Source organism: Alosa sapidissima, chromosome 20, assembly GCF_018492685.1.
Source record: "Alosa sapidissima isolate fAloSap1 chromosome 20, fAloSap1.pri, whole genome shotgun sequence".
Lineage (NCBI taxonomy): Eukaryota > Metazoa > Chordata > Actinopteri > Clupeiformes > Clupeidae > Alosa > Alosa sapidissima.
Window position 1 is genome coordinate 10507965 of NC_055976.1, and position 14733 is coordinate 10522697.

A 14733-nucleotide genomic window follows, 5' to 3' on the forward strand; every position below is an offset into this window, starting at 1 on the left:
CAGAAGATCAGCAGCAATGGCTAAAATGTGGCTAAAACCCGGACATTAATTTAACGTCGAAACACTTTGTACAAACGTTTTCAAATTATGAAAATGGTCTCTTCTCTCCCTACTTTCCACACAAAACCAGTACGTTATAAGTAGTAAAAAGTACCGAAAACCTATCAAAAAAAGATTGGAATATTGGATTGGATTGTCATGGTTATTTTTTTTTAAAAAATGAAACTAGTAGGCCTACTGTACAATGTGAACATTATACACAGACGATGTGAATGCGTGTTACACAAAATTCAGTAGGAGACATGATTTGATCCTTTCAGGTTATAAAAACATTTGGTTGCATTCGTTATTGACAGCATAGGTTCATTGCCATTTATTACTGTGGATATTATTCACTGTTCACTCTTCACTGTAGTCAATAATAACAGCACACTTGCAAATCTAACATATTACAATACTTTTATTTAAGAAAGAGGTAAATGTTCCTCTTATCACTTCCTGTGTCACGGCAAAGGCCCAAAATTCACGCTGCTGAAGATGGCGAGTGGCACAGGGACGGTCGCGTCGCTGTGGACCGAAGTGAATCGGTGTGGTCAAAATGGGGACTTTACAAGAGCTCTCAAAGCTGTCAACAAAAGTAAATAGTTTGTCTTGTGTTTTATACTTGGTTTACAGTTGTCTTAGTGTTTGCGGAATGGCGAAATCAGCTGTAATAGCATATGTTGCTAACTAAGTAATAGTAGCTAACGGTACATAGGTTCTCAGCTGCTGCATGCTAATTTTCTAGCAGCTAGTTGTAGCTAACAGAGCTAGCCATCCAGCTGTCTCACATTTGAAGTGACTGCAGGTTTTGTATGTAAATGTTTTCTGCGAATTGGTAGGCTGTAGTGCAGAGCTTTCATAAATATTAGTCTGTCAGTGGAGCAAGGCACGAACGTCCATATTCCATAAGCATTTTTGTTATCCCAAAGCAAGGCATGGAAGCACAGTGTTGTATCAAGGGAATGATTACGTGTCCCAGTGGCTAACCTGTTTTGCTTGGGTTGTTTTGGAGTCATGCTACTAACAACTCTAGTGAGAGGGTCTGTCATTCCATTTGAGTGACGTCTGTCTAAAATTAGACACTTTTGTGACCGTTTTTTAGGTTAAAAGGCCGAAATCACTTTTTTTTAAATGTGGTATTTCCTCCAACAGTACTTGACGTAGTGAAGGATGATGTGACTGCCCTGCATTGTAAAATAGTCTGCCTCATTCAGAATGGCGGTTTCAAGGAAGCCTTGAATGTCATAAACACTCACACTAAGAGTCTGCCAAGGTAAGTGTCACGTTGCAAATTTACAGCTGTCTTTGACTTTCTGTTGTTGTTTTCTCTGTCAACAAACTGTGGTGATGACACTTTGTCATAGTTTTTTATTTTTTTTTATTTTTTTTTTTCTTCAAAGTGAGGCAATAGTATTTGAAAAAGCGTACTGTGAGTATCGTCTGAACAGAGTAGAAAATGCCTTGAAAACTATCAAGAGCGCTGCAGATCAGTCCAACAAACTGAAAGAGCTCTATGGCCAAGTGGTAAGTCAACTTCTATCTGATCATTGAGTTTGTTTAATTGTTAACCTGCAACCTGTCCTCTGTGGTGATTGGTGTGGCTATTGGATAGTCTGCGCTTTGGAACTGCCGTTGTCCAATGTCAGGCCCCTGCAGGATTTAGTGTGTGTGTGTGTCTTCTTCTGCTTTAGCTGTACCGGTTGGAACGATATGACGAATGCCAAGAGGTGTACAACGATCTAATCAGGAACTCCGTAGACGAGTATGAAGAGGAGAGGAAGACGAACCTGTCTGCCGTGGTGGCGGCACAGAGCGCATGGGAGAAGGTTGCTCCGGTAAGTCCAGTGCTCCTGGCCTCAAATGACTGAAGGCTTTTTTGTAGAATTTATACCACGAAGTCATTTTCCAGGACTCTGTGCAGTACATTCTGAAGAACATGTTTGCGGCAATATTCTAATTTCTGTGAATTACAAGCATGCTAATTATATTTCAGCTGTCAGCTGATTTTCCACCTATGGTGCATTTGGTTGCATTGCCATTAGTTTATTATTGTGCATTTGATTGTGTGGACACTGGTGTGATGCTGCTCTGTGTTGTTTCTGCAGGAAGACTTGGGTTTGCCTGAAACCACATATGAGCTGTGCTATAATGCTGCCTGCACTCTAATTGGCCAGGGCCAGCTCACAGAAGCCATGAACAAGCTCCGTCAAGCTGAGGGTAAGAGGGGTCAGACAGTATCTTGTTTCAAGTGCTCTGCTAATGGCATCTTCCAATCTTGCAACTTGCAAATAGGAAATGACTCAGCAAGACATCTGAAGCCACTGTTGCCATCATTATGCTATGATTTGTAATCTGAGGTCATAGTGGAGAGTTAATATGGAAAGCAGGCTATATGTGATAGAGAAGATTGAGGCTTTTCTGTGTGCTGGTAGGAATAGAGGCTAGCTTAGACTTTTAAGTGCATGTTTTATTTCATGTATCTGTACCAGAGACTTTCTAATAAGGAGACACAGCGCTCAAAGAATCCTCCATAGAAATAGTAGCGAGTTAGTTCTTAACATCAATATGGCAGTAGTCTACACGTATCCCACCCCTTCCTGTATGCCTCCCAATTCACTTGAATAGGAAAATAACTGGCCGATAACTGCCCAAAGTAAGATGGTCGCTGAGTGGGGGATTTGCCTATAAGAAGTTTGTCTGTACCTTCTAAATGTAGATTGATTTAATCACTATACATTGCCTTTGGTTTAGTCAAATGGCTGATAGAACTTATTTCACTGGGAGTAGGTATTGAGAATGCTGTCTTGTTTCCTCTCTAACAGATCTGTGTCGGAGGTCTTTGGCTGAGGACTCGGTGAGTTTCTCTTGCTTATCACTTTACTTCATACGTGTGCAACATGACACCAAACTTTCCCAAATGGGAACATCCAATCAGTGTATTCTCTCAGGGGATTCCTGCAGTTAAAAGATGGATTGATCCCCTCATTCCAAACTCTCTGGCTCTCCCTCATTCTCATTAGGACGTGACCGAGGAGGAGATCGAGTCAGAGCTGGCCATAATCCACTCCCAAATGGCCTACATCATGCAGCTCCAGGGGAGAACCGAGGATGCGCTCCAGCTCTACAACCAAGTCATCAAACTCAAGTAAGAGGCCAAGAGTGACGCACCGCACTCCCAGCCAACAGACGTCAGCTTGAGTTATTAGTGTTTCAGCCTAGTTCAACGCAGCTTGCAATTTTTTTGTTCTAGTTCTGTTATTTCATATATTATAATATTATATTATTTTATCCTATTTTAGGCCAACTGATGTGGGACTCCTGGCTGTGACTGCCAACAATATTATCACCATTAACAAGGTTAGTTATGCTCCACGTACAGATTTCCATCGTACTCGACTGTATGGAAATAAACAGATCGATTGTCACATGATCTGCTCTCTGTTCTGTATAGGACCAAAATGTGTTTGACTCCAAGAAGAAGGTGAAACTGACGAACGCAGACGGTGTGGAGTACAAGCTGGCCAAGAAGCAGATTCAGACCATCGAGTTCAACAAAGCTCTCTTGGCCATGTACACCAATCAGGTAACAGTGGGAAACGGAACAGCACTTGATGCCGTGCATGCATCCTCATACTGTAAAATTGCTTTTTAGCTGAAATAACAGGCTTTGTAACCTGTCGCTAAGGCAATACGTTCTGGTGTGTGTCTACTATCAGGAACATCATGCTCTGTGTTGCTTACTTGGACCGTGGACCTCACTTTGACTGTTTATGTTGCCTTTGTCCTTGTCTGTGTAGAGCTTTGAGTGACCTTTTGTGCCAGAAAATGCACTAAATAAATGTTTATTGACTTACTTGCTTACTGAAACAGGCGGATCAGTGTCGGAAGTTGTCGTCGAACCTGCAGGCCCAGAACCCGGGCCACCCCAGACCGGTGCTGATTCAGGTGGCCCAGCTGTCTCGAGAGAAGCAGCACGCTAAGGCCATAGAGCTGCTGCAGGTACGGAGTATGGTAGAGTCGCATCGCACCACGTCTCCATCTTTCTTTCTCTCGTTCTCCTCCTGGTCTCTTTCAAAAATGTTGTTCTGTTTGTTAGAAGCCATGTTATCATACACTATGCCATGCTGTGGAGACAAAGGGAATGTAACTACAAAACTGCTGTTTTATGTTGATTAGCTGCCCTATTCCCATTGCACATCTTGCATTACACCTTAGAGAAGAAATAGATGGTAATTAAATACTATATAGATGTAAACTGTATAGCATTATATAGTAGTAACTATCAAATCATTTTGTTTTCCTGTTCTGCAGAACTTTTCGGACCAGCATCCTGAGAAGGCTTCTGGCATTAAACTAACCATGGCACAACTCTATTTGACACAAGGTAATGTCTAGTCTCATCCAGTGGTGTGTCTAAGAACAGTCATCGGTCTTCTTTTGTTAATAAAATGTGTCCGTCTCGCTTCCTCCTTCAGCTCATGTCACAAAAGCCTGTGATATCTTGCGGTCTATAGAAGAATTTAAGCACAAGCAAGGAATGGTAAGTCTAAAAGTACATTTTTATACAGTCATAAGTCACGTGTTGCTTGAAAAAGCTATTGTAGTATTTGGAATGTATGTAAGTGATGTGACTCGTTGCCTCTTCCAGGTCTCTGCCCTGGTCACGATGTACGCTCATGAGGAGGATATTGACAGTGCTATTGATGTTTTCAGCCAGTCCATTCAGTACTACAAGTCGGAACAGGTATTTGTTTGATTTGTTTTATATACCTCTTTCACTTGTGTCTCTGGGTATCAGTTTCTACCCTCTTAAATAGAGTAGTATGCTGTTATGCATCAAGTATTTTTCTAGTGGTAATATAGTGCTCACCTTATGATGGTGATTACCCTGTCATACAATGTGTACCTTATGCTTCCTCTTACTTTTTGGGAAGCTGTTGTCAGACAGCATGTACTTTCAATAGCGGTGTTCATGGCTTAGTTTGGTTCTTGCTTTTTGTCCCCCATCCTCCGCCTCATCGTCCTCAGCCTGGATCGTCGGCCCATTTGTCCCTGGTCCGAGAAGCGGCAAACTTCAAGCTGAAGTACGGCCGTAAGAAGGAGGCCATCAGTGACCTGGAACAGCTGTGGAAGTGAGTGCTCTGCTCCCTCGCCAGGAACCTAATCATCAGACTGAAGCCGTTTGGGGGAAATAGTTTCTGATCTCATTACAATAAATGCATCGCATGCCATCTCCTCAACAGGCAGAACACTAATGACGTCCACACGTTGGCACAGCTGATCTCGGCGTACTCTCTAGTGGATCCGGACAAGGCAAAATCGTATCCTTCCATCACTGCACTTTCCACGTTCCTTTTGTTTATTTCATCTGTTTCCCTGTGATTTTCTGAACGACACGACCTTTAGTGATAATGCTGGTAGGGCTCCAAAATGTCAGCACTGAATAGAAACTTTGGTCTGATGCCCACGTAGAATATGCCGTCCTTTCCTTAGCGGTGTGGCCCTCAGCCTAAGCAAGCACCTGCCCTCTCCAGACACCATGGCCTTCAACGTGGACGTGGATGAGTTGGAGAACTCCCACGGCGCCACCTACGTCAGGAAGAAGGCAGCCAAGGTGGTGGGGGAGAATTTGCCTAAAGAGCAAGGGTGAGTCATGTTCGTCTTCCTCCAAAGAGAGATTCACTGGACAACTCTTTCAGAAATGTAGCTGGGCAATGATACTGTTTTTTTGTATATTTTTCTGGGCTTTTTATGCCTTTAATTTGATAGGACAGTGGGACAGTGGAGATTGACAAGAAGTGAGTGGGAGAGAGAGTCGGGGTGGGATCCAGAAAGGACCACGGGGCGGGAATCGAACCCGGGTCACCGGCGTATGGTGCAGGTGCCCCAGCCAGTTGCGCCACGGCTGGGGCCTCATTTTGGTCACTTTCAAGGCAACACATTTAGATCTAGAGATCTTAAATCAGGAGTAGCCAACTTCAATGATCAGTAGGCAAATCATACAATCAGAACATTATTGCCTGACTTCATTACTCAAAATGAAGCCCCATGTACCATCATGTGTAAGAGTGATTCAATCTCACTAAAACCATGAACGCCATTTGTAGTACACTGCATATTACCATATTGCCGTATGGAAGGACAAATAAGTATAAGTATATATACTCTTTTGATCCCGTGAGGGGAAATTTGGTCTCTGCATTTATCAGTGAATTAGTCAAACACACTGCAGACAGTGTACACACAGTGAGGTGAAGCACACACTAATCCCAGCGCAGTGAGCTGCCTGCAACAACAGCGGCGCTAGGTGAGCAGTGAGGGGTTAGGTGCCTTGCTCAAGGGCACTTCAGCCATGGCCTACCGGTCGTGGGTTCGAACCAGTAACCCTCCGGTTACAAGTCCGAAGCGCTAACCAGTAGGCCACGGCTGCCAGTACACTCTCCAAGCAGTACTCTTATGTTTCCTACCTCTACATCACGTCTACATTTCCTACACCCATTCCTGCACTAATGACGGTCTCTGTTTCCTCTGTTGTAGTCAAGGGGATCTGAAAAAGAAGAGGAAGAAAAAGAAGGGTGTGTGTTTACATTTCTTTGTGACGTTCATGACAGGAAGGCTGTGTTTTCTATAGCATCTAATTTTGTGGTCATTAAATGCAGCGGTTTACGAAGGATATCATGTAAATTATACGCTAAGTATGTAAACTGTGTCCAGCAAATTGTATATTGGACCAGTTCACCCAGCCAGCAAATGACTGGGTTAGGCATGAGGCTTTTCTAGCAGCCTGTCAAACAACAAGTCCGCTGCAGTACTCTCTGAAGCTGGTCAAATAGTTGGGATTATCATTTGTGCCAGTGTTTCAATGACAGTGGTATTATCGCACAAGTAGATGGCCTAGTAACCGTGCTCTATTTTGCAACCAAATGGTAACCAAATGTCAAGTCGTTGTATAGCTTTCTTTTACAGAGCACAATTCCTTTTCTCAGTTTTCTTTCAATTCCTTTGCCCTTCTCAGGGAAATTGCCCAAAAACTGCGACCCCAAGTCCACTCCCGATATTGAGCGCTGGCTGCCCATGAGGGAGCGCTCGTACTACCGTGGTAAGAAGAAGGGCAAGAAGAAGGAGCAGATCGGAAAGGGGACACAGGGCACCACGTCGGGAGCCTCAGCCGAACTGTGAGTGAACAAACATGAGATTTCCCACCTAGGGGTTAGGCAAACTTTCAGAAAGTGTCCCACCACCTTTGGGAGGGACTGAGGCTAATACATGACCACCTAGAGTTAGCAGTCCATTGATTCCCATTCATTTTGGCGCCACTTTTGACATCATCAAACAACTTTACATCTGACCCATTTCAAGCCTTTATGTGACCACTGTTTACTTCCAGAGAAATGCAGTATTGTATGACTGGCTCCGTAAGTTCTTATCTCACTTTTACGGCTCCGTAATAAATGTTTTTTTCTAAACCTATTAAAAAGAATATGTTCTGAACGTATTCTGAAATCGCAACAGGAGATAAGTAACTGTATTGTCTGAATAGGAAGCTAAGGCAATCTGGGGGAGAGCCCAACAGAAGGCCAAAGAGGAAAGCATCCGGGGGAGGAAAAAAAACAAACAATTAAGTGAGATTTTGTTGGATCGGTATGGTCTACTTACCAAAAGCTGCACTCGAACTGTACGGTCTCAAATTTCTGGGCGCGGCTACCAGATGTGCTACCATGTTTCAGTCCGTTGTTCTACGTCAGGGGTCTCCAACCTTTTTAGGAATGAGGGCTACCTGAAGGACTCAATCATATGGAGGGCTACTCATTTGAAACAAACAGACCCTCACCCCTTTTTTGCGAGGGTAATACTCCTCAATAATAGGCCTATGTGAATATTTTTTTTTTTTTTTTTTTTTAATTATCAATATTATGTAGGCCTCTAAGCCTTTATTAAGCAACTGTATTTTCATCTGATATCAATATGCAACACTACCAACATTTTTGTTCAGTTTGTTCATTTCAGTTTCCTTGGAGAATCTAATCTATTTTTTTAAAACAGCCTCTGAATTTTTAATGGTGGGCAATGCTAAAAATTGTAAGCTAAATTATTAATTGCACAAAAAGATTGCTTAAGTTCTGATTTCAGTGGACAATTTGATTGTAATGTTTTAATAGCAATCACCAACACCCCTGAGACCCCTGATCTACGTCATGCCAATGCCACCAAACTAATCTTGAGGCTGTGTAGTACATATAGTGACCAACTGCAAACTGGTTCAAATCGACTTCACTTCTCCCCATTCCAGTCCTACAAAGTGCCTCTGCCCATTACAGTTACTGTCTATGCTTCCCACTCCACTCCCAGCCTAATAGATAAAAAAGGCACCTGGAAAGGATCATTAAAAACATGCGTTGGATGACTTAAGCAAATGAAGAGATTGTTTGCAAAATCAAGTTCCCTTCAAGGTGCAGTGCAGGATTTAGGGGGATCTATAAGCAGAAATGGGATACAGTAATTATTTTTTCAATAGTGTAGAATTGCCTGTAGTTATGAATCTTTTCATCTTTGAAGCTATTTGTGCACACACCCGTCAGTCAAAGAGAAGTCTGTTGCACAGATTCTTTTCACAAATTGGGGTGAGCTATTGCTGTGCGTCCGTCCGTGCGTGCGTGCGTGTTTTCATTTCTAATGAGCTCATTGCTCCAACTCTGTATGTGTGTACACTACCCCTGAATAGTGGACACATTTCCTATAGGACAAATAAAGTATAACTTAACTTATGTTGGGCAGATAATTATTTTTTGAAGCTTAAAATCAAATTACTGGATGTAAGTAGATAAAGGTGACCAGTATATGCATGTAAACACACTCCTGTCACCTCTATGTTCCAGGGACGCCAGCAAAACAGCCAGCAGCCCCCCCACGTCCCCAAGGCCAGGCTCAAGCACTGCGAGTGCGTCGGCGGCATCGAGCAACGTGGTCCCCCCACGACAGCAGAAGCCCGCCCCATCCACCCGCAAGAAGCAGCCGCAGAAGAAGAAGAAGGGAGGAAAAGGAGGATGGTAGAGGAGGATCATGAAGCCCACATTAGCCATGATGGACCCTGGAAACTCATCATGACTGACTTGGAAAAAAAACATTTTATTTGTTTCTTTTTTTCTTTTTTAATACCATCCAAAATGTATTGTTATCAGTTCTTAAACAAGCCCAGCGACATCAGTTGAAAGTTTATCATTGGGTGGATATACATTTAATTAAGTTTGTCATTTGCATTGATGAGCTTTGTCGAAATGTTTGTAAAACTGCATACTGTGATATGAATTATTTGTCTTTGTTCCTATTTATCTACCACTAATGGTGATCTTCAGGACAAACTGACCCATCACATTTGTTTTACATCGCTTGGCAGCCTGTAAATTGAAACATTACTGTACGGTATTGTCAACCAAAAAAAATAGAAATCAAGCTGTAAATGCAAATGTCAGAGTATTTGTTTTTTTAAAACCCCCAGGGAGAGCTCACCTTAAATATTATTTCAGAACGATTTATTGAGTGGCTGAATTTTGCCATTTTGTAGGAACCACAGAAAGCTACAGAATGGACCAGAGTCTTAATAAAATGGTTCCTGGCACCACACGTTTTTGCTATTGTGATTTGTTGTGGTCTGTATGTCTTGCATTTACACCTGAATGCCATTCACTCTTCGCCTCAGGAAGGCACATTCGAAAAAGGAGGTGAAGGCGCCCCTCAGTGCCGAATATATGCAACTGCAGGAAGGTCTTAGTCATTAATTTTATTCATAAAAGGTTGAAGAATTACAAGAGGTTACTGTCATTATAAAAAGTACTTTGTATATATGTGGTGATAAGATTATGTTGCTCGCTTCTCTGTACCATTCTTGAAATCTATCAAGTTCAATCTATTAGATTGAACTTGTTTTCACCTTCCATCACGCACAAACACTGCGCAGGATTAGTCCAGCCAGTAGTATGCCTGGTTTGTGTAATGGGCTGGCAGTGTTTAGGCTGCTGGCAGTGAGTGGGATTAAGGTCAGCAATCGAGAATTCTACTTTTTCAGACCAAGTTGGTTCACTATTTCCCAACAGTGGTGCACTTCCTGTATGCGTTGATTTAGCCCGGAAATATCGTCTCCTCCGCGTAATCCACCTGTAGATCAGTTCAGTCGCAAACTTATGCTAGGGCTTTAGTACGATGCGAAGCGTTTAATAGTTTTTAGCGGCACATTACTTCGTCGAGTAGGTTATGGCTGGTTTGAGGGAAGTCGGACTTGTGGGCGCCGCTGTGGCGGTCACTGGTGGACTGGTGTATATCGTGTGGAATTTGTTGTATGCTTCGGGAAAAAAGAAGCCCGATAAAAAAGACGAATCCCCACCGAAGCTAGAGAAAATACAAGCAGTAAAGGCAGATGAAACCTCGCAGGCACCAGTACAAGCACCAGTAGTGTCAGAGGTTGGCTTTCTTTTATTTCTCCGTTTCAGCATTCCCCTCCCTTGTGATAAAAGCTACTTGATGTTTTCGTGGTTGCCATTGGTTATGTCAGCGCCATTTAGTGAGCGCATATAAAGTATTGTAATATTTATTCACCCTGCAAGTAGTAGTCCTCCTGCCAACATTCAATTGAGGTTGCATAACCGTTAGCCTACTGTGAAATCTAAAAATGTAATGTCTTTCAAGACAAAGTCAAATAAGCATAGCAGCCTGCACTCAAGCTACAATGTGACGTAGAAGACGATTGATACAAAGTTGCCGTCACGTGGGTAATGTGATTGTAGCGTTTCATTGCGAATTGGTAAGTGGCCATTGTCCTTGTGCTTCGGAGGTGGAAATCTCAATGGAATCTGAAACATTGTGTCGCCGGTGACTATTGTACTGGGCTGTATCATCCGATGGCTTATGTTATGTTAGTCTGAATAGTCCACGCATAGCCTCCCTTACGAAAAAAGAACTGTAGTTAAGTGATTGTTACACTGTGCAGTTTTTCTGACTGAAGGGCAATGCCGTTTTAAAATACTGCATTTCAGCAGTAAAGTCCAGTATGATGCAGCCATTCATGCAAGTATTGCAATCATGCAGTTTTTCTTGTAAGGGCTACTTCTCTAATCGGACCACTGATGAAGTCCATTAGATATGTATTCTGAAATTGACAATGATCAAACCCCTTCACTTGTTTGCAGTGACATAATCTTTACTCAGCCTTTGGCATAGAGCACACCCGAATTTGGGGACTTTCTGCCATTATTCACCGCAAGGATTGTTGCTGTGGGTAGACATCCATGTTCAGGTCTCTCCACAGACTTTCGATTGGGTTTAGGTCAGGGCTCTGGCTGGGCTATTCATGGACTTTCACAGAGTTGTCCCTAAGCCACTCCTGTACTCTCTTGGTTGTGTGCTTAAGGGTCATCCCAGTTATGGCATAGTGGGCTCTCTAGTATAAGTCTGTATAAGTATATATACTCTTTTGATCCCGTGAGGGAAATTTGGCCTCTGCATTTATCCCAATCCGCGAATTAGTGAAACAAATAGATTCTCTAGATTCTCAGGACAGAAGCTGCTGGCTCTTGATCGAAGCAGATGGACATGACGTGCCCACTCCACTCCACAATGAGCCTCAGAAAATGACAAAACCCATTAATTCAACTGGACTGCAAAATAATGACCTCCATGTAGCCTAGTCAAGTCAAGTCACATTTATATAGCACACTTAAACGCATTACTGTTGACCCAAGGTGCTAATAAAATAAGATATAGTAATAAAAAGAAAAATAAGAATTTTTGCAAGAGAATTTCATATAGCTGGGAGGATGACACAGGTTGAAGTTGGGTGAGTTTTATCACCAAGGAATCAGAATCTAAGGAAGGAATTTGAGATGTAATGTTATCAATCTTTTCAATGAAGAAATTGAGAAACTTCTCACGGTAGAAGCAATATCAGAAACAGCAGTAGGGAAAAAAAAAAAATCACGCTTGTCAATTTGTTTCCATCTCCTACTCCAGCCCTACTTCCTTCTATGTCATTCGTTACATGTCAGTCTTGAAGGTTTGCATTTAGTTCCTCAGTAGGATATGGAATTTCAGCTCATGTTTTAATTTTGATTTTTTTTTTGATATCTGTTCCACCCATGTTCAATCTACTTCGTAGTTCAACAGAACATATCAGCAACACTAACCACGACATTGACCCACGTGACCAGAGACGCCCTTTCCATTTGACTTCATACTTACACAACCCCGTGACTCTGGCATTGTATTTTTGCTCATGATTTACAACTAAGTCTTTGTTTCTTTCCAGACACAGCCAGCCAAGCCAAAGGGTACTTGGGTACTCGTGGTTGGACTGGAGGGAGCTGGGAAGACGAGTGTGCTTCACTGCTTTGCCACCGGGTCTTTGGAACAGGACGTCACCCCAACAGAGGGCTTCAATGCCGTCTCTATCAACAAAGAAGACCTTCAGATCGAATTTCTCGAGAGTAAGAACACCTGATACATTGTGCAGAAATGATATTAGAAATGAACAGCTAAATCAGCAATGTAAATGACTTTGTGAATATTTCTTTTTTTGTTGTCGAAGTCGGGGGCACTGAGAACCTGCGAGCCTACTGGCAGAAGTATCTGTCCAAGGCACTGGTGCTACTTTATGTGGTGGACTCGACTGACAAGGCCCGCTTTCCCATCGCTAAGAAGCACTTGCATGAGCTGCTGTCCTCAGACTCCCATCTGCCCTTAGTGGTGCTGGCCAACAAACAGGTGAGTGGGTTTGCAGTCAATGGTGTGCTTGACTTGTCATTTAGTTTAGACAAAAAAAAACCTCCCTTTCAATATGCGACACTGGCATTTAGCACTTAGGGCCAATTTCCTGCACATTAAGTGTAGTCCTAGAGGCCTTCTCTCAATGGAGATCTCCATTGAAGTTTTCTTTTAGTCTAAGACTATGGATTAATCATGTACAGGGAACTAGCCCTTACATTTGAGATTCAAAAAGTATCTATATAAGCTAATGTCCTATGTACATCCCTACAAGGTGGCACAGTAGCTGCTTACCACACTAAGTAGGCTGTTTTTGTCTTGTGTCAAAGGACTGCCTTATAAGGGATTAGCACCATGACCTTAACTCTCATCCAGGTATGCAGACAGCACAGCTACGGCCATTTTGGTTACCTAGTACATGCTGAAGTACTTTTTCTCTCCACAGGATTTGGCTGGCGCCTGCGGTATCACTGACCTCCATGAAGCCCTGGATCTTGGTCTAGTTGGTGAAGAGCGAAAACTCTTCCTCATCGGCACGTCCGTGAGGAAGGGTGAGCGGCTGAACTCGGGCGTTGAGGACGCTCGAAATTTGGTCATTCAGATGGTGGCACCTGACTGCTAGCACATGTGCCTACAGTTAACAGAGTGTTAAACTACAGGTGTGCTGGCTAACCACTAAATAATGGTGGTGGCACACCAGCATGACACATTAAAGAATTTTGTTTAGTCACTTAAATTATGTTTGGAGTTGTAGAGGTGCTCTGCACAATAGCACAACAGGTTGCGATCTGAGTCATATCATAAACAGCAATACCTTATGGTCCACTTGGTCAGTCTCTCGCCCTTTTTTATTTTTACAGTATCCTCATCCAAACGAGAGTATGTGTTACTTTGTTTGTTTTCCTGAATGTAAACAGTGGCTTAAAGGAAAGTGGTATCACATGCTTCTGTCTCATAGTGAGGTTGCAGAGGTTTCCAAGTGAAAGCAGTTTGTCCAAAAATGATTTCATTTTCTAAGGGCCTTCTCTTACTGTGGACATTTCTTTTTCAAGCTTTGATATTGATTACTGTATTCACTTTTGGAATGTGGAATAATATTTGTTGGCAATTTCGCCATGCAGGTACATTATAAAATTATATTTTATAATTATATATATATATATATATATATATATATATATATATAATATTAATTATAATTATTATTGTTTTGTTACATCTTGGTTTGTACTGTAAAGGACATTATGTGTGTCCATTTGGTATTTGAAAGGGACTTGTACAATGTTAGGCATGTCATAGAGGACATTACACAGTGAGGTCTTCATGACATTGTTATATTCTACTTAAGTTAATTATTTTTGGAAATAAAACAAAAAAGCATACTAAAAACATGCCAAAGCACTCAGCTTAAACAATTAATGACTGTTTACACATGCTTTGGAAAATGTTACTTCTTTCTCTTTTGTGTTTTAAATGATATTCTATCACGGTCATGTTTTTATTGTATTGGTTGGTGGAGTTACATAGCTAAAACTCTATCTCTCCCGTGCACTACTCTGCTAACAGGAAACATTTCCAGACATTGAAGAAATGTAAAATATTGAAAATACAGTTTTGTAACATTTCCCTAAAGATAAAGTGTTGTTTGTGGTTTTTAAACCAGAACTGTGTCATTTTCTAAATGTTTGGAACCTCTACTTGTGGGTTGTCAAGGAAGTTCTGTGGTTTGTATTTGAGGTAGACTATATTGTATTATGTTTACAAATAAACAAAGAAAATTGTTTTCTTGAACCATAGTCACATTCGATTTCATATTACACTTCACATTCATATTACACTGTCAGTTTCTCTGTGACTGATTGCACTCCCGAAGACATCTATTTCTATTCCTTTAGCATGTCCAAAATATTCAATGCCTCTACAAATGCATCCAATGACATT

General features: G+C 41.9%; 2 protein-coding genes across 2 annotated transcripts; both read left to right on the top strand.

Annotated features, from left to right (window-relative positions):
- The first annotated feature begins 483 nt into the window (after positions 1-483).
- Positions 484-9663, top strand: srp72 (signal recognition particle 72). The gene is made up of 19 exons (XM_042074773.1): positions 484-637; positions 1195-1315; positions 1443-1566; positions 1734-1877; positions 2148-2259; positions 2865-2896; positions 3063-3187; positions 3342-3399; positions 3494-3625; positions 3913-4041; positions 4354-4426; positions 4518-4582; positions 4691-4786; positions 5071-5174; positions 5286-5363; positions 5551-5688; positions 6580-6617; positions 7058-7217; positions 8919-9663. Exons 1-19 carry the CDS (start codon positions 538-540, stop codon positions 9091-9093), a joined length of 2004 nt encoding a protein of 667 aa, XP_041930707.1. The 5' UTR covers positions 484-537; the 3' UTR covers positions 9094-9663.
- Positions 9664-10082: 419 nt separating this feature from the next.
- On the top strand, positions 10083-14583 carry arl9 (ADP-ribosylation factor-like 9). Its single transcript, XM_042074581.1, has 4 exons — positions 10083-10497; positions 12338-12515; positions 12617-12792; positions 13238-14583. Exons 1-4 carry the CDS (start codon positions 10291-10293, stop codon positions 13412-13414), a joined length of 738 nt encoding a protein of 245 aa, XP_041930515.1. The 5' UTR covers positions 10083-10290; the 3' UTR covers positions 13415-14583.
- Positions 14584-14733: the final 150 nt, after the last annotated feature.